General features: G+C 41.4%; 1 protein-coding gene across 2 annotated transcripts in view; it reads left to right on the top strand.

The window, feature by feature from the left end:
• Window positions 1-373: 373 nt before the first annotated feature.
• Window positions 374-20562, top strand: part of AGPS (alkylglycerone phosphate synthase) — a 54902-nt gene continuing 34713 nt past the window's right edge. For both annotated transcript variants that reach the window (XR_014557278.1, XM_083708028.1), the window contains exons 1-3: window positions 374-748; window positions 16477-16566; window positions 18894-18984. Coding sequence is in view for 1 of the 2 variants with exons in the window: in XM_083708028.1 (XP_083564154.1) it covers window positions 414-748; window positions 16477-16566; window positions 18894-18984 (516 nt within the window). In the remaining variant the exon portion in view is untranslated. The remainder of the gene's footprint in view (window positions 749-16476; window positions 16567-18893; window positions 18985-20562) is intronic.

Raw genomic sequence — 20562 nt, 5'->3', positions numbered from 1 at the left:
CCATGGATCCTGCCGCCTGAGGTGGCCATGGGTGAGCCGGCCCTGCGCCTAATAAATTGTGCCGGCCCTAAACATTCCTGGATAGCTCTTTTTGGTTATCTTTTGATTTAACACCAAGGTGGCAGGTTCAATCCCTATGTGTGCCAGCTGCATATTCCTGCATTGCAGGGGGTTACTAGATGACCCACAGGATCCCTTCTAACTTGACAGTTCTATAATTCCACCAAGGCGACACCTCTCGCACAGGTAAAGTTTTGCAGGACGGTTTGACCTGCCTGTGTCGCTGGTGGGCCAGGCCCAGGGCCAAGATTCCAACGTTAAGCAGGGGGAGGAGCCAGAAGGGGAGGTGGGCGGAGCCACCGCTCGCGGGTTCCTCTCGTATTGCCCGCTCTCCCAAACAGACTCAGCAGATAATGCAGTGGATAATTTGGGCGGGAAGGGGGGAGGGGCTGGGCTGGGCCGCGCACGCGCGCCGCGCGGCGGGACAGCCTATAACTGCCGCGGGCCGCCGCGTTCGACCTTTCACCCTGACGCTGAAGGCTCAACGCGGAAGCGCGATGGCGGCGGCAGAAGGGCCGGCAGGCGGCAAGAGCGGCGCTTCCCCGTCGGCTGCGCACCGGAGGCTGCGGATCCTCTCGGGCCACCTGAGGAGCGGGCCGCCGGAGGCGCACCTGTCCGCTGCCCAGTGCCGAGGGCGGGCGGCGCCGGCGCCGGCTCGCCCTCAGCCGAGCACCTTCCCCAAGAGGCGGTAAGCGGGTGGGGCGGCGGGGGAAGCCTGGGCGAGGACGCCAGCTGGACGGGGGCTTCCCGAGACAGGGGGCAAGGCCTCGCCCCACCGCCCCTCGCGGAAAGGGCCCGAAGCCGGTGCTTTCCTTGCAAGAAGAAGGGGACGGAGAGGCAGGAAAAAGCCGTTGCCGCTTTCCGCTATTCCTCCCTTTGGCCTCATTTAATTCGAAAAGAGAGTTTGGGGGCACACTCAAGTCTCATTTCTCCATAACATCTGAATTAGGAGATCATATGTAGGCCCTGGGCTAGTGCCTGGGTTATTAAATCTAGCCGACAGGGTCTGATTGGTTGGGTCCAGAGCATGGTTAATGCTTCATTACTTGCGGGGGGAATGGTCTCTGATGTCTTGAAAAAGGTAGGTGTGTGGCTTCTCCTAAAGAAACCGACTTTGAACACCTTAGACTGGAACAGCTGTTGACCAGTAACAAATACACCCTTTTGGAGGATGATGGGGCAGCTACAAGCATGTTTTGATAGCAGATTATTTAGATCTGTTCTAATCTGGGTTCAGGTCTGGCCATGGGACTGAGTTGCCCTTGGTCTTCCTAATGGATATTTGCAGTGGGTGGGAGAGGGTGTGTGTGAGCTTGATCCTGCTTCTTGATCTATGGCTTTTGAGACCATCAACCATGGTATCTTCCTTGACTGGCTCAAGAATGGGAATTTGGAGCACTGTGTTACAATGATTTTGGTTCTGTTTCTGGGACTAAGGAGAGTGGGATTGGGAAAGTACTTTTCAGGCTTCTGGAGGTTACGTTATGAGGTGCTGCAAGGCACTATTTTAACTCCATTGTTGTTCAACACCGATATGAAGCTGGCAGGAATAATCATTAGGAGTTTGGAAACAAGGTGCCAGCAGCATGCCGATGACAGACAGTTCTATTTCTCCATAACATTTGACTTGGGAGAGAGCATTGGAATCTGCATGAAAGCAGTGGCAAGGTAGATAAGGAAATATAAGCTGCGTTTGAATCCGGGCAGGATAGAGGCACTGTGGGCGAGTGGTTCCTGTGCCTAAGAAGTTGCTATGAGCTTCAGGTGCCATGTCCAAATAAAGAACTTGTACACTTGTCCCTACTAAGGTATGAACCCTATACAGTGGTACCTTGGGTTAAGAACTTAATTCGTTCCGGAGGTCCGTTCTTAACCTGAAACTGTTCTTAACCTGAGGTACCACTTTAGCTAATGGGGCCTCCCACTGCCACCGCCGCATGATTTCTGTTCTCATCCTGAAGCAAAGTACTTAGCCCGAGGTACTATTTCTGGGTTAGCAGTGTCTGTAACCTGAGGGGTATGTAACCCGAGGTACCACTGTATAAGGATACAGCTTGTGCATTATACTGCAGGGAAGACACACCCACTCACACCCACCCACCTTCCTGTGTTGGACAAGAAATACAAAAGTTGAGTGGGCAAGTCAGTTGGATGGTAATGTCCAAAGTAGCTCAGATTCAGTTTCCCCCATTTCTGTTACATGAAAGTCTTGAAGACCAAGTTAAATAGGAGTTATGTGGGGGTGGGGTGGGGTGTTTGCAGTGTATATATCTATGAACCTGTAGAGAATAAACCCATTTATGACAGCATTTATTTAACTTAACAGTGCATTTGGTATTTCATATTTCCATTATTGAAGATTATACTAATATGACACTACAGTAGTGACATCTTGATTAGTAGCTGCTGCTTGGTTAGACCCTGAGTTCCTTGTTTGAATGCTTGAAATTTAGTACAGTGGTACCTTGGGATGCAAACGGGATCAGTTCCGGAGCCCCGTTCACATCCCGAACGGAACACAAGACGCGACGGTGCGTCTGAGCATGCTCATGCCGTGTTTCGCCGCTTCCACGCATGCGCGTGACGTCATTTTGAGTGTCTGCACATGTGCGAGCGGCAAAACCTGGAAGTAACGTGCTCCCGTTACCTCCGGGTTGCCGCAGAGCGCAACTCGAACGCGCTCAATCCGAAGCGCATTCAACTCGAGGTATGACTGTATTCCTAATTAATACTTGACAGAACATGAACAGGATGGGGTAGAACAGCCAGGTAGTCAAAACTCCTGTCTGTTTAAATTTTGGTGAACAAGCAGGGCAATGTGACTGAAACACTTACCAGGTTGGGTGGTAACTCTTTCTCCTGAACAATTTTCTTAATTAAAATTACATACAGTATGCATAAGATTTCCCCGCAAGGAAATAGTGCGTTTTTGTGGAGAGTTCATTGGGAAAGCAGTGCAAGGAGAGTGGTTTAACCTCCTTTCCACAGTGCCACGGCCCAGATCTGGATTGGATTCTCCTTCAGCTACTATTTGCTGAAATTCTAAGCAGTGGAACGTCCACTTATGAATCTCAAGCATCTTGTCTTGTTTGGCTTTAAGAAACTTGTTGACTTTATCTAGATTTACTCTCAGTGCATAGTGCCAACAGCTCCCTCTCCCCCGATACCTTTTCTTAAGAAATCAACCTTTTATTTAGGTAAGGATATTCAGACTGTGAGGTAAAATGGTTACAAAACAAAATGTGAATTACTTTGCTTGTTAAGGAAGTTTCCTGGTGGGCAGTAGGAGTTCATGGAATGTGTCAAGAGAAGAGTAGGGTAGGTGCATTGTGAAAGGACTGGGGTTAAGTGAACAGAAAGATCATACCTTAAATGACAGCAAAGCCCAGTATACAATGATGTGCATTATTGATAAGTATTATGTGTCCTGCTAACATATTATCACATGATCTCTTTAACCCCTGCTTTGCCCCTGGCAGGAGCAGACTTACTATCTAAAGTACTACTGACTGTATTTTCAGTCATGAGAAGCCAGTTGCCCAAGGCAGATCAGCCCATAGGCAAGGAGGCCATTAGCAGTTTTTGACTCCTACTTGTTCCTATGATTAAGTAAGCTTTTGCATGACAGCATTGATGGGTTCAGGTTGTTCCCGAGGCCGCAGGTAGTGCAGAATGTGGTGGCCCTATGCAGCTCAAGCCCAGTATACTTGCCCTGTCTTAACCTTTATATACCCAGTAGGTTACTGCATCTTGCAGGAGCGTTTCTCCGTCAAGTTCTGAAGATCTCAAAAGCTTGCTCTACAGTAACAGAGAGCTATGGCTCTTCTGTGGAGTGGCACTCCAGTTGAAATGTGACATGTACCTTCCTTATGCACTTTTTTTGGAAACAACGACATTCTTGTTCCGATAAGTAATTCCAGCTAGATGAATAGGTTTCTGCATAGGTGTCCATTCTGTATTTCTTGTAAATTCATCTTTCGTTAGTTTTGTGCTGTTCTGTTACTGTTTTTAATGTATTTGGGACATCACCTTGGGCATATGTGAAAGTGAGAAATAAGAACAACAACGTTCTTAAACACACACACTTCTCTTTTTTCTGCAGCTGGAGGTTGCCTGGTGGAGAAGGAGAAACCATTGGCATTCCAAAGGGGTGGAGGGAAATTCCCAGCTGGTGGATCAGTTCCAGAACCAAGCCAACCTCTGTGGGCCATTAGATTATACCTCCGCAGTTCACAAACCTATACTGGTTCCTTTTACCATCAAAGAGGAAGCAGAGGCATATCTCTTAGTGCTGTGGTTCATAGCACTAAGATCAATATGTCTGTTCTTAGTTCAGGAAAACCAGATCTCCATGCCTTATGATGACAGGCAACAGGTGTGTGTGATTTGCTTTTCTTCTGCTTACTTCCAACAGGGACATAAAGCAGGAAATTTCAGCAGCACCAGGCATGGCATGCAAGAGGACTGGTGTCTTCTATTACTGTGTTTCTACATTCACATGCCTCAGTCAGGGGTCCTGCTTGCTGTAACTACTGAGACCAAGAAAGTACCCCAAGAAAGTCCACTGAGACTCCATAGCTGCTGGCAAGAAATGTGTTTTTGGTCCCCCATTACATTTTGGTCCCCCCATTAGGCAAATGAGTTGTCATGCTAAGTCATACTCAAACCCATTGGAAGAAATGGTCCTAAGATAGTCATGACAGTTTTAAGTCCACTGATTTCAGTGCATCTACTCAGATTATCACATTGTTGGCAAGATCCATTCATTGACTCCCTTAATTTATACTACAAGTGAAACTTCAGACTGAGTGTTTTGTATTTTTGAAAGTCCCTTACTTTCAAAGTCTCCCTTAAAGACTTTTAAAAAAAATGGCTGTAGATTCTGTTGCAGATCTTTAAAGAAGAAAATGTTCTGCTGCATATATTTTGTTTGGGTGATATTAGAGGTCCACTAAGTTTGGATGGGCTTGGTACTTGGTTATTGTTTCTAGTAGCCAAATTTTTGATGCTGTATGGAAGCAAAGTACATATTGTCTTAGCCATGTAGTTTCACATTTCAAGCAACACATTCATCAGAGGATTAAAAATAGAAAACAATAAGATGAATTTTTTTCAGAGTTGGAGAATCTCTTAGCTGTTTGAAAAACTTTCTTCAGTATGTATCAAGAGCACATTTCTTACTTCAATCATTATCAGCTACTTAATGGCATCTCCTCTTAAGCCAACTGTCAGATCATATTTCAAATGAACATTTTAACCAACAAGAGAAAGTCTCAGTAGTGATTTATAGGAGTTTCAAAAATAATTGAAGAAAGGAGGATTTGCTGGTCTTTGCCCTAGGGACTGAACTCCAGGGTTATTGTGGGGTTTGGGCAAGGTTATGTTTTTTCCATTCCCCCGTCACTCATCCACATTCCTCAAAGATTTCTTGGGCGCACGGCAGGGAGTAATCCTTCCAGAACATTTGGAAATTAATTCCTGTTATCTTTGTCCCTCGCATATAATAAGATACAGTAGCCATCACGAATCACCACTTAATTATCTCTGCCAAGGGTCTTGACAGAGATGACTAACCAGCCATGAGGCCTCCCCGGAAGTCCTGAAACTCACTAGATTTCTGTGGTTGTAAGTTGTTTACAGTTTAAGTTTTTGATACTGTCTTAATTGTTGTAACCTGCCCTGGGACACTGGGGAAAAGTGTGAGATGGCGGCAAAATTATTATTATAAGCTGCAACCCAAGATAAAAGGGCACACCTAGCTACTTTAAAAGAATTGAGATTCACGGATGCTGTGATTACTAAGAACCAGCATGGTTTCTCAAAAACAAGTCATGCAAGACGAATCTCTTTCCTTCTCTCTCTGGATAAAGCTACAAGCCTGGTGGATCATGGGAATGCTATGGATGTTGTGCACCTTGCTTTCAGTAAGGCTTTTGACAAAGTTCCCCATCATATTCTTGTAGAGAAGCTGGTAAAATGTGGGTTGGATGAGATAACTCTCAGGTGGATTTATAGCTGGTTGACTGACCAATCCCAAAGAGTGCTCAATAACTGTTCCTTATCCTGGAAAAAAGTGACAAGCGGAGTGCCACAAGATTCTGTCCTGGGCCTGTTGTTGTTCAGCATCTTTATAAAGAACTTGGACAAAGGAATTGAGGGGATGCTCATCACATTTGCAGATGACACCAAACTGGAGCTGCAGACAGAATCGGGATTCAATATGACCATAACAGATTGGAGAACTGGGCCCAAATTAACAAAATGAAATTCAATAGGGACAAATGTAAGGCTCTTCACTTAGACAGGAAGAACCAGCTGCACAAATATAAGATGGGGACACCTGGCTTACTAGCAGTACATGTGAAAAGGATCTAGGGGTCTTAGTAGACACAAGCTTAACATGAGTCAAAAGTATGATGCAGCAGCAAAACAAACAAAAAAAGCTAATACAAAAAAAAATCCTTCCAGTAGCACCTTAAAGACCAACTAATTTAGTTCTTGGTATGAGCTTTCGTGTGCATGCACACTTCTTCAGATACCATGCATGCACACGAAAGCTCATACCAAGAACTAACTTAGTTGGTCTTTAAGGTGCTACTGGAAGAATGAAAGATGGCAGACTACCTAAAACTTTTTTTGAAATGACTGACAATGTGGACTTGATTGACATATGGAGGGTTAAGAACCCCCTAGGAAAAGAAGGGACTTTCTTTTCTGAAGCTCATCTGACATGGACACGAATCGACCAAATATGGATAACTAGAGGACTGGCACCCAAGACTAGAAAGGTGGAAATCTGCCCAAAAACCTGCTCCGACCAAAATGGAATTGAGACTAAATACAACCGGATCCTTCAGATGGAAAATGAATGACACCTTATTAAGGGACGAGAAAATTGTTAAGAAGGCCCAAAAAACTTTGAAGGACTATTTTGAAATAAATTTAAATACTACTGTGGAAAAAAGAATAATCTGGGACGCAAGTAAAGCAGTCATGAGAGGGTTTCTAATACAACAAAATACGATCAAGAAAAAATTCTGGAATGAAAAGAAGGAGAAGATATTGGAAAAAATAAGAGATGGAGAGAAAAAATTAAGATCTAGGCCAAAGTCGAAGGAGGTGCTGAGAGAAGTGAAATTTTTCCAAGCACAATATTTGAAATTGATAAATCAAGAGGTGGAATGGAAAATTAAACAAATGAAACAAAGATCCTTTGAATCAGCAAATAAGTGTGGGAAACTGCTAGCATGGCAGTTGAAAAAGAGACAAAAACTTAATACTGTTACAAATCTAGAAATTGATGGGAGAATGGTTCAGAGACCCGAGGAAATTAGAAAGTGCTTCCAGAGATATTTCAAAGAACTTTATTCACAAGGGCCACAGAAAGACTCGGAGGTGGACCAATTTCTTAAAACCAATGGATTACAGAAAATACCTCAGGAAATGAGAACAACCCTGAATAGTAACATTACACAGCAAGAAATTGAAAGTGCCATTCAGAACCTACAACTAGGCAAATCTCCAGGCCCCGACGGACTTACCTCCAAATACTATAAGGTTTTGAAAGACTATTTGATACAGCCTTTGTTGGAGGTTTGTAACCAGATTATGGAGGGGAGGAAGGCACCGGAAACGTGGAAAGAAGCCTTCATCACATTGATACCCAAACTAGAAACTGAAAAGACTCAGCTGAAGAACTACCGCCCCATCTCACTCCTAAATGTGGATTACAAAATTTTTGCAGACATTTTGGCAAGTAGGTTTAAAAAAGTGCTTAATGAAGTGATCCATAAAGACCAGGCTGGCTTTCTCCCTGGTAGGCATTTGTTTGGCAACACAAGAAACATCATCGATATTTTGGAACTTCTACAAACAAAATTAAACACTAGAGCGGTGTTAATCTTTATTGACACGGAGAAAGCCTTCGACAATATTTCCTGGATGTTTATGAAGAAAAACTTGGAAGGGATGGGAGTGGGGCGGGGGTTTGAAAATGGAATAGAAGCAATATACTCAGAACAAAAAGCGAAATTGATAGTAAACAATGTGGTGACAGAGGAGTTTAAAATTGAAAAAGGGACACGGCAGGGGTGCCCCCTATCCCCCCTATTGTTTATTTCAGTTCTGGAGGTGCTATTGAACATGATTAGAAAGGACCGGTTGGTACAGGGAATTGAGGTCGGAGTGAAACAATATAAATTGAAAGCATTTGCAGATGACCTGGTATTAACATTGCAGGAGCCTGTCTCTAGTACTAAAAGAGTGTTAGAATTAATTTCGGACTTTGGTCGGGTGGCGGGATTTAAGCTGAACAAACAAAAAACTAAGGTTATAGCAAAAAATTTGACAAGTACAGAAACAGATGAGTTTGTGAAAGAAACAGAATTAAATGTGGTTAAAAAAGTAAAATATCTAGGGGTGTATCTGACCTCCAAAAATTTGAATCTGTTTAAGGACAACTATGAGAAATGTTGGTTAGAAATCAAAAGAGATTTGGAAACATGGTCAAGATTGAAACTTTCCTTGTTGGGCCGAATAGCAGCTATAAAGATGAATGTATTGCCAAAAATGTTATTTTTGTTTCAGACCCTACAGATCGTGGACAAGGTGGAATGCTTTGGAAAGTGGCAGAGGGATATTTCTAAGTTTGTTTGGCAGGGCAAAAAGCCCCGAATAAAGTTTAAGATATTAACTGATGCGAAAGAAAGAGGGGGATTTGCCCTGCCAGACTTGAGGTTATATTACGAAGCTGCAGCCTTCTGCTGGTTGAAAGATTGGATTTTACTGGAAAACACTGATGTCCTAGATCTGGAAGGGTTTGACAATGCTTTTGGGTGGCATGCATATTTGTGGTATGACAAGGTTAAAGTGCACAAATTGTTTAAAAACCACACTGTCAGGAGAGCAATTTTAATGGTCTGGACAAAATATAAAGACTTATTGGAGAGTAAGACTCCGAGGTGGCTCTCACCGGTGGAGGCCAAGGCACGTAAGAGACCTAATATGGAAGCCAATTGGCCTAAATATGGGGAAATTATTGAAAAGATTGGAGACAATTGGAGGCTGCAGAGCTTGGAAAAACTAAAAAACAAGGTGCGAGATTGGTTGCATTATGCACAAATTCAAGAGGTTTTTAAAGTAGACAAGAAGGTTGGATTCCAGGTGGAAAAATCGAAACTAGAGACAGAATTGTTAGAACCAAAAAGTAAACTACTTTCGAGAATGTATAACCTGTTGCTTAAATGGAATACTCAGGATAAGACAGTCAAATCCGCCATGATAAAATGGGCGCAGGATTTGGGGCATAACATCATGTTCGAAGACTGGGAAAGGTTATGGAACACCGGAATGAAATTTACGGCATGTAGTGCCTTGAAGGAAAACATTATGAAAATGATATACCGGTGGTACATGACCCCAGTCAAGCTTGCTAAGATATATCACCTGTCTGATAATAGATGCTGGAAATGTAAAGAGGCGGAAGGGACATTCTTTCACCTCTGGTGGACATGCCCGAAAGTGAAGGCCTTCTGGGAAATGATTCCTAATGAATTAAAAAAGGTACTGAGATTTACCTTACCTAAGAAACCAGAGGCCTTCCTTCTGGGCATGGTGGACCGGAGAGTGTTTAAGAAGGACAGAACTTTTTTTATGTATGCCACTACAGCAGCAAGGATTCTGATTGCAAAATACTGGAAGACACAAGATTTACCCACACTGGAGGAATGGCACACGCAGTTGATGGATTATATGGAACTGGCTGAAATGACTGGCAGAATCCGAGACTTGGGAGAAGAAACATTCGAGGAAGATTGGAGAAAATTTAAAGACTATTTGGAAAAACATTATAAGTTGTATGAATGTTAAAAAATGCACCTTTTAGGAAATTCTAGCTTCAGTAATGTTAAATTCAAGAAATGGAAATTAAGGTACAAGGAGTCAGAGATAGAATAATGAAACAACTTTATCGTGTTAAAATGAAAATGTACATGATTTGGGTTATAATACATTTGAAATTGGGCAACATGATAAAAAGGAAGATACAATAAGTATTGAAATAAGTTAACAAATTGCAGACGTTATGTACCACAGAGAATGCAGGGTTGGGAGGATGTGGGGAAGTCCAACAGATTTGGAAAAAAGGGTAAGAAAAATTTGTAACTTTTCTTTTTGGCTTTTATAATACGTTCTTTATTCTTTTTTCTGTACTTTATAAAACTAATAAAAAAAATACTATAAAAAAAAAATAAGGTGCTACTGGAAGGAATTTTTTTTGTTTTGACTATGGAAGACCAACACGGCTACCTATCTGTAAAAAAAAAAGCTAATGCTAAGCTGCATCAGCAGAAGTCTAATGTTCAGATCAAGGGAAGTAATAATAACACTCTATTCTGCCTGGCGGCCTCTGGTCCATGGGGTCACAAAGAGTCAGACACAACTAAACAACAAATTCTGCCTTGGTCAGACCACACCTGGAGTACTGTGTCTAATTCTGGACACCACAATTTAAGGACATTGACAAGCTGGAATGTGCAGAGGAGAGTGACGAAGATGATCAAGACTCTGCAAACCAAGACTTATGAACAGTATAAACTCTGATATATCAGTTAGGTGGCAAATGGCTCCTTAAACCATTTGGAAGTCGCCAAAACGGAATGTCTAGTTGCCATTTTGGGGCCAGGAGGCTTGAAAGTTGTATTTTTCAACACGACTTCTTGATTCTTGAAATTTGCTCTGTGCAGATAAAATAACACAAATAGAATACTACAGGATGTGTTGCTAGCATGTGAAAACAGGCAAGTTCCAAGGATACCCAGGCATGCACCTCCACATGGTGGAGGCATCGGGTGCCATTCTGGCACCCGGGCATCTTCACTTGGTCGCAAGTGGCTGATAGCCAGGTGCAACATGCTTCTGGTGAATTTCAAATGCTGCTTATGAGGAATGGTTGAGGGAATTGGGGATGTTTAGCCTGGAAGAGAGGAAATTAAACAGCCATCTTCAAGTATCTAAAGGGCTTTCACATGAAAGATGGAGCAAGATTGTTTTCTCCTGCTCCGGAGGGTAGGACCTGAACCAATGGCTGCAAGTTGTAAGGGAGGAGCTTCCAACTAAACATCAGGAATGACTTTCTGATAGTAAGGGCTATTTAACAGTGGAATGGACTCCCTTGGGAGGTTGTGAATCCCCTTCCTTGGAGGTTTTTAAGCAGAGGTTGGATGGCCATCTGTCATGGTTGCTTTAGTTCAGATTCCTGCATTGCAGGGCTTGGCCTTGAGGACCCTTGCAGCTCTGCAACTCTGATTCTTCTTCTTCTAATATTACTACTACTACTAATAATAATAATATTTCAGCCTTTGGCCTGAGCCTCCAGCACTGTTTTTTGCTAAAAATTTGAGAGATAGTGCCTTTTGCATACGTATCTTAAGTACTCCGTGAGAGGTGTGAGCTTTCTTTTTCCAGGTAATCTCTGTTATAGTAGGTCTAATTTGAGACGAATGAACTGTCATCTCCTTATCAACACGATGAAGCCTTTCTGTGGTGCAGTGGTTAAGAGCGGTAGACTCATAATCTGGTGAACTGGGTTTGCTTCCCTGCTCCTCCGCATGCAGCTGCTGGGTGACCTTGGGCCAGTCACACTTCTCTGAAATCTGTCAGCCTCACTCACCTCACAGAGTGTTTGTTGTGGGGGAGGAAGGGAAAGGAGAATGTTAGCCGCTTTGAGACTCCTTCGGGTAGTGATAAAGCGGGATATCAAATCCAAACTCCTCTTCTTCTTTCTCTTTTCTGATCTTCCATATTTGTTAGAGTTGTAAATGTTTGTTCACGGCAATATATCATGGAGAGTTATAGAAGAATAGCCAATGCTCTTCAAGAGAGTTGTGGATATTGTTTCTGGTTGTATATCCAAAAAGAGTTCAGTGACATCTTTCTGTCTTTCATTTTCAAATTGTGATCGCTCAAAATGTAGGCCATTTCCTCCTCCTCATTCAGTGTCAGTCCTGTATTGCTGCAATTCACAGAAGTGCCTCAGTATTTGTTGACATTAACTATTCTTCCGTTAATTTTATCACCAGACAAAGGAATTTCCATAACTTGTTATTCAGCATCCTTATCAAATTTTTCACAATCAAGCCACAGACAGGCTTAATCAGTTTTTCAGCTGCTGTATGTGCTTTGTTGAGCAATCAATTCAGTGAGTTGGTAAGATATAATTTGCATCTTACCTGAGACTTTACTCATTTTTCGAAATATGATCGTTGGCATTTCCACTGTTCCAACTGCCTTTCAAAATACTGAAACATTGCATTTTCGTGTGTTTGGGGGCCATATTGGAATTGGAAAGCTTCTCACCACAGATCAGACACATAGATTGAGGGACATTTTCATCTTCAGTCCATGTGAATCTGAGACTTGGATAGCTATCCACATATTGTTGACTAACTTTCTTTTTTAGAGGTCTGCTTAGACCTGCTACTGGCGTTGAATTAAACTAGTCTTCTCCAGTACTCTGTTTGAATGGTGATTCTGGATCACAACTAGGATTGCTTTCAGCATCACTTGATGCTCATGCTCTCATTTAAAATATATATCCATATTCTGCAAATAAAGAAAGTGATTTTGATACTATACAGTACACTGGAGTGTTCAAATGTTAACCACTGTGTTAAGTTGTCTGTTAAGCTATGGTGTAACATCCACATTTATGATAGTTATCAGATTCAAGTAATGATGTGGGTGGTAGACACACCATGAAATTGTGTGTCTTTTTAAATAAAGGTGGCATCAGATTTGGAATTGTTTTCATAGGTAGATGTGCTTAGATATTTTAATTGTGTGTTAATTTATCAGTGACATGTTTCCCAACCTGGGCTCATTTGGAAGGATGAAGGGATATAAATAAGATAAATACATAAGATCGTTATGAAAATGACATGGATTAGCAAGGAGGAAGGAAGTTCATTCAGTCTGCTGGTGTGGGCGTTTGGAATGGATGTCATTTAAATTAATTTGTTTTTATGTGCTTTTAAATGTGTTTTTGAGAATTGAGGTGTTAATTATTTTAAGCTACCAGCACTGTGGTGTATGCATTGCATGGGTAGGTTAGAAATTCTCAGATTAATTAATGGAGTCAGTATTTCTCTGTCCAGAAGGCAATCCGTGATGGTTTGTTTTCGATTTAGCTGGAACTATACTGCACATACTCAATTTGAGGGGTGGAAACTTCTAAAAGCTCTCCTTATTTTATTTATGTATTTATATATTAAGCTCAAACAATTTCATAGTATACACATCTGTCTGCCAGCGGGATGCACTTTGCTTGAACAATGGGACTTCCCCTTCATCTCCTTCCCCTTGCAGTTCCCTTGTGTGCCTACCCAGACACCTGCAGAGAGTAGAGGGAAGTTCTACATGAAACTCGATTTTACCTATGATTTAGATTTTAAAGATTGGGGGGGGGGGATATGAAGGTACTGAAAACTATTAACCTGCTCAAATAATTATCTAAAAATATATGTATCTAAAATTACAGTTGTGGTAGTTAACTAGTATTGTTCTTGAAACATGAGTTTGACCAAACTGCGGGAGGCAGTGGAAGACAGGAGTGCCTGGCGTGCTCTGGTCCATGGGGTCACGAAGAGTTGGACACGACTAAACGACTAAACAACAATCTGTTCCAATTTCCATATTTGTTTTGTATTATTTCCATTGGCTAGATTACTAATTCAACCATGCATATTTTTTTTCCCCAAACAGACAGCTTCCCACTAACATCACCAGAGTTGAAGTCAATTGTCAATGTGTACCTTAAATCTTAGGGGATGCCGGTCACATATTTTAATTTAGGGATGTGAGCTTCAATGGCACGATTAACAGAGTGGGGAAATCTCTGAAAAGGATATGGTAAGAAGATGTCTTTAGATAGGATGGCTTCTTGGAGCAGTATTCATTTATTTATTTTCTTTTAGTATTCCTTTCAGTATTACCTTTATAGACTACCTTTCCTCCAAGGAGCTCAAGGTGGCCAATACATATTTCTCCCTCTCTATTTTTATCCTCACAACCACCATGTGAGGAAGCTTAGGCTGAGAGACTGTTCATTCAGTCAGTGTCCTAGCTGAGTGACTTTCAAATGCTTTGTCTGCTTCATCAGACTGGCTAGAGAGTATGAGATGTATTTGTGGTGACCCAAATTTCACTGCAAATTTTGACAAATGGGGGGGGGGGCATTCTTGATGTCAGAATGAATGGTGCCCATCATGCAAGGATGGTGCCTGACATTTCCACTATCTGGGGATCAATGGATCAGTTATATTTTTATCTGCGCGATCAGAATGAATTTCTGGAATCAATTTGCTTTTTCTGTTTAGCCTCAGCAGAAGTCATCATGAAGGAAAAGAGGTCTGAATAGGCCAATATATATGTGGACTGTCCCTGAATCAAGTGACTTTTCTTCTTTAAATTCTCAAAGCTCTTAACGTAGCTCACAGTTGTCATCTGAACTAGCTAGATTTTTAACTGAGAATCAATCCCAGTCAGTCCATCATTTGAAAAATAAGATTTTAAAGCCATTGTGCCCCAAAATGGCAACTAGAAATTTTGTTTTGGCGATTGCAACTTTGGTTTAAGGAGCCATTTGGCACCTAGTTTATATATGAGTTTCTAACACTACTCCCTGACTTAATCTGTATGAAGTGGTAGGGTCCAGAAATGAAATCCAAATGACAATTGGCATGTAAGAAACACACATTTAATGTGGCTGAAAGACACTTTCTAACCTTTTGCGGATGAATGAAGTTGAACACTAGTTACATGGCTTTTTTGTAATATCTGCTTGCTTTGATATGAAGATCTTACAAAAGGATTGCCTGTCTCATTCAAATAAATGGAAATATTGCCACCTTGTGGGTGGTGCTTTGTGTGCCATACTGTAGCTCCCTCTTTATAACATTTCCTGATAACATCTGTTGTTGGATTGTGAACAAATAATCTTCCCAGACCCTTTGATCATTCTTCCCTGAATGTCTCCTCTCTCAAATGGTGTGTGTGTGCATATGCATATGTTGTAAGTTTTGTTGCTTTGTAAAGAAATATTAGTGCACTTTTAAAATTGGCAGCGCAAATCATAAAGCTGTATGTTTTGGATGGAGGAGTGTTTTAGAATTACTTAACATCCTGTTTTAACATGCTGTTCTCACAGTTTTAATTTTTCTAAGCATGGTTCTGTGGAAACATTTTGGGGGTGATTTTCTTAGCACTGTAGAGGAATACATCGAAGCAGCAAGCTGTCACTGTCACACCAGATGTGTAGTGCACTTGAGTTTTTGTTTTATTCTTATCAAAGTTAAACCGCCAGACACAGTTGCAATTCTAGTTTATTTTAGCTAGGTTAGGATTGCCTTTATTGAACATTTGCTCTAGCAAATTCTCACAACAGGTCTTTCTGCACACCTAAAGGGTGGGAAACTCAGGCTCTGGGGGCAAATGTGGCCCTCGGGGCCGTGGTCTGGCCCTTGAGACTTTTCTAGACATATTTTTCATCATCCTTGCTTCACACCCTCCTAGAGTGATTTTCTCCTGGCTGGAATGAGTCTGTGCACTTCGATAATGCATCTTGGTTTCCTGGATGGCGGGTGAGAGAGGGTTGTGTGAATTTGTGCAGAAGCTAGTCTACTGTACATAGGTAAAGTTTATATTTATTGCTCCACCCACGTGTGCCTGCGGTTTTGCCTGCTCAGAAGGAAATGTAGTCTTCAAACTGAAAGGTTCCTTATCCCTGGCATATACCCAGCACTCTGTTGCATAGTTAGCCTCACTTCAGGATGCAGATGTTGCATCTACAAATTTCATTCTAGCTTCGCCTGTCCCCTTCTTAAGACTCTTCTAAACTGTGGGAGCAAGTTGCTGACAAACAAAAATCTTCCCTTCATTTACAACAATAGCATGTGGTGCTTCACAGTTTCAGCTGTCACTTGTCAACATACCTACACACCTATGTCGTAACTCTGGGTATTCCGTTAAGTAAATCAGGTTCTGGATAATGTCCTTCTTCAGAATGTCATTAACATAAGAACATAAAGAACATTAAGCATCCTATTCTCAAGAGTGGCATCCAGACCTGTGGGAAACCTTCAAGCACAAGAGAGCTGTCTCTCCCCGTCAGCTTCCAGCAACTGGTGTTCAGAAGCATTGCTGTCATTTTTGGTATACAGAAGCATTAATGTAAGAAAAATGAGTGTTTATAAGCAGCTAAGGGGCTACATACAGCTTTGTACATCAGTTATATAATAATGCAAGCTGATGTAATGTTTCGTCAGAATGGACAGTATCTTAGAATTATAACGTTGACAAAAATGAGCAAACAACACAGTGAACTAACAAGTCATATTCTTTTTATCCTCCTTTCCCTTTTAGGCAAGAAGTTTTTAAGTGGAACGGATGGGGTTACAATGACTCAAAATTCATCATCAATAAGAAGGGACAAGCAGAATTCACAGGGAAAAGGTAACATCCTTGTAGATACATAATATTTCTAAGGGATGGGGGGCAGGAGGGATTTAAAAGCACGAAATGGATATTAAATAGTAGGTGAAGTAATATCATTGGCTTTTGGGTGGGTTGCCCCTGTCAGGTATGTGGTCTGTTGGTTACCTTTATGTGAATAGTTCATCAGTGGCAGACTAAAGCCAAAGCTGTTACCTTGATTGTTGCGTGGATTTGTAGAAAAGGGAGGGGTGATTGGCGTGTCTGGCCACTTCTACTAGTCTGTAGTTTTTGGAGGCTTGGCTTTGTCACCCAGATTCAGATACTCGGGACATTGTCTGACCCCCGTCCCAGCATAACTCCAATCCCATAGGTGATCCATTCCCTTATGCACACCTGTTGCTTCATCCTACATGAGCCAAGATGTAAGAAGCTGCTGGACTTCCAGCTCCCATCAACCCCGGCCACCATGGCCAAAAGTCATTGATGATGAGAGCTGTGCTTCAGTCATGTCTGTAGAGCCACAGGTTAGTTAACTACAAGCACCAGAGGATTTGTCGGAATCCTACCCTTATTATGTATACAGATGAGTTAATTATTCTTTATGTGAACGTAAGAGGGACCCTACGTAAGAGGGACCCTACTGAATCAAACCAAGAGCTCATCTCATCCAACATCCCATTTCCTATAACAGCTGTATAGATGCTTCCAAAAACCCTGTAAGAAAGGCAAGAAGGCAATAACTTTGCCATCCTGGTTTCCCTACTTGGCAAGGATGATCACTGAACGCGGAGATGCTTTTTTGGCATCAGTTCTCATACCTTTTTTATGAGAGGAGACTTCTCCATGAATTTGTCTAATCATCCTCTATAAAACTACTTAAGCCACTGGCTGTTGCCACATCGTAGGATGGTGACGTTCATCAGCTATTTATGTTATGTAAAGGTGTGCTTCGTTTTGCTAATCCTGAATTCATTTGTCTAATACTTAAACCATTTAAGCCACTGGCTGTTGCCAGATCATGCGATGGTGACTTTCATGAGCACATGAAAGGTGTACTGCACATTTTGTGAATCTTGAGGCTATTGCCCAATTAATTTCATTGGGTAAACCAAAGGTCTAGTATTAGAGACGGCTAAACTTATTTCCATTCACTTGCTTCACAGTTTGCATAACTTTTATCTTTAAAAACTACATCCATGTCTTTTTTTCTGAACTAAAAAGCCACAAATGCTGCAGCTCTTCCGTATAGGAAAGATGCTCTAACCCTTGTTCGTCTTGGCTTCTCTTCCCCAGCTGTAGTCTCCTAGTCATCTTTTCTTCAAAAGAACCTCATGCTGTATTCAAAATTTAGCCACACCACTTTTCTTAAAGTACTGCAGCGCTTGGATTCTTCTTTTCTGGAAATAAGTATTTGTAATTCCTCCTGTAGTAAACTTGATGTCAGTTAATATGATGACTTCTAGTTTTTGAAGGAATAAATTCTCTTCAGCTACTGTTTAGTTTTTCAATCTAATTTAGGTGTCCTCCCCTGCAGATTAATCCCTGAAAACTTGAAGGAAATAGGCTTCAACTTCTGATCCTTGTATTTGTCCTGTATTTGGCAGCTATGCGCTAATTCTCTTTGGATGCTGTCTTTGGGGCATCCTGAACTGTACACAATATTCTAAATGTGAGCATGCCATGAACGAATGCAACTGTGGCTTTTTATTTCAGACCTATTCAGCTATTTTGTTGTTTATTTACCCAGACCAGAGAAATATGTGGGAACTCTTTAATGTGCTTCAGACTTTGCTCTGTTAACTACCTTCTCAGGCAACAAGTAGTTTATGTTGCAAATCACCAGATAATTTCTGAAAAAGTTAAATAGCACTGTTCCCAATACCAAACTTTGTGTTACTACCAAAAACAGCAACCCTACTCTCTGGTCATGATTTTAATTAACTACTATCTGTAAGAGGGTTCTTGTCACCTCACTACTATGTTTTCTTCATCTTTGATGGGCTTTCAAAAAGCATTTGGACAATTCAGAAGTATATAACTGTACAAAACTGGATGTTTATTTGACTCGGGATTATGAAAGGTTGTTGAGCGATACTTTCCTTTGCAGAAGCTGTTCTGGCACTTCACCCACAAGACTGATTCTTCTTTCTGCTTAGGAATGGCTCATATTAAAACTCTTTGCAACTTAGCTGGATAGGTGAGACTGACAGATCTATAATTTCCTGGATCCTCGGTCCCATCCTTCCAGAAATTACATACTTTTTGTGTATATTTGAACAAATAAAATACTAGATTTGTACTAGCTTCAGGTTAGAAAGAACTGACTAAAATTCTTTCGAATTCAGGTATCGGCTAGGTGGTACGGTGTTGCCTTTTTTAGTAGACTGGATGGAGAAATATATGAGCGGAAGTCTGGAGCATAAAAGTACTTCTAGAGTAAGTATATAAATGAACATCTAATTTGGTGTAACTCAGTGCGACTTCTAAGATTCCTTTGCATGCAGTTGGAATAAGGTTTAACCTCTGATCCATCGCCATTGTCCTTTTTGTACTATCTGATATCTGAGAACTTGGGCAGAGGCCTTTCCCAAGCTTGCTACCAGTGCCCTGTGGTTCCTTACTATATGGTTCAGTGTGAATCTGTGTCTAAAAATGAAGTACCTTATTTAATCTGATTTGATTAGGTTTCTTTCCTCTGTAACCTTTCTTAGTAACGCTACATTGCTTCCTTTTTGACACAGGTTGAAAATCCTTTTCTTTCAACAGACTTTTAGTGTTTTGCTTTATATTTTTATTTTTTAAATCTATTTTTTATGATGTTACGATTTACTAGTTCTCAGTTGCTCTGTGGATAAAAACGCTGGGATAAATATTGAATAGCTAACATACTAATACTATGTTTCTGCAAGATTTCTTGGTCACTAATTGTTTAGACATTTGATCAGTACCTTTACACCTGCCCTTCAGATACTTGGCCAATTAAGTATAGATGGGCATATTAAATATAGATGGGCAGGTACACTTTTAAGTTAATAAAATTACAGTACAGGTACCTGCTAATTCCAGATGCCCTAGTTAGCTGTGAAGCATTGAAATTGTTCTCTGTACCACTGGTCTCCATCGTTTTTAGCAAGTGTGCCACAAGTCAAGTCCAAAATGAATGTGCCAAGGTCCTTTTACTTTGGGACAGTTTGACTCAGCTAGCATGGGGGGAGGCAGAGAAGTCCCCTCCATGCCATAGCTGGGATATAAGCACTACCTACTCTTGTCCACAAGTGTCGCAAACCCCGCAATCAACAGGTTAGCAATTTGATTACCAAAGCTGAGGACATATTTATTTTTAGCTAGTAACATTGGCACAAATTTAAATGTATATTAAATCTCCTACAAGAGATTGGATCTTAAAGCATGCTTTTAAATCCAGGGGAAAGTGTGTCCTGGTTGTCAGCTGGAAGTTTGGGAAGCAAGCTGGCATGATACAACTTGGTTGCTGTTGAGGTATAATCCTGCCCCTCTGCTTTGCAATCAACCCCGCAATCAACAGGTTAGCAATTTGATTACCAAAGCTGAGGACATATTTATTTTTAGCTAGTAACATTGGCACAAATTTAAATGTATATTAAATCTCCTACAAGAGATTGGATCTTAAAGCATGCTTTTAAATCCAGGGGAAAGTGTGTCCTGGTTGTCAGCTGGAAGTTTGGGAAGCAAGCTGGCATGATACAACTTGGTTGCTGTTGAGGTATAATCCTGCCCCTCTGCTTTGCCTGCATTCTTACGCTAAACTGCATTTCCAAGTATTTCAGTAGAACTTGTCTAGAACAATTGCTTTGCAGTGCAATTGTTAAAGCGTTTGGGGCAGACCTAAATGGAGAAGTAGATGTCTTTTCCAAGAAAGATAATGTTATGAAGTATAGCCTGAGCTCAGGATCTCCTAAAAAGGACTTGCATTTCTACTAGAGTGAAATGGAAGTGGGTTGGATAAATACAATTAAAACTTTCAGTTCTTAGAGC

The sequence above is a fragment of the Podarcis gaigeae genome, assembly GCF_964106915.1.
Source record: "Podarcis gaigeae genome assembly, chromosome: 1".
Taxonomy (NCBI): domain Eukaryota; kingdom Metazoa; phylum Chordata; class Lepidosauria; order Squamata; family Lacertidae; genus Podarcis; species Podarcis gaigeae.
This window is presented reverse-complemented; position numbering and strand designations above follow the sequence as displayed.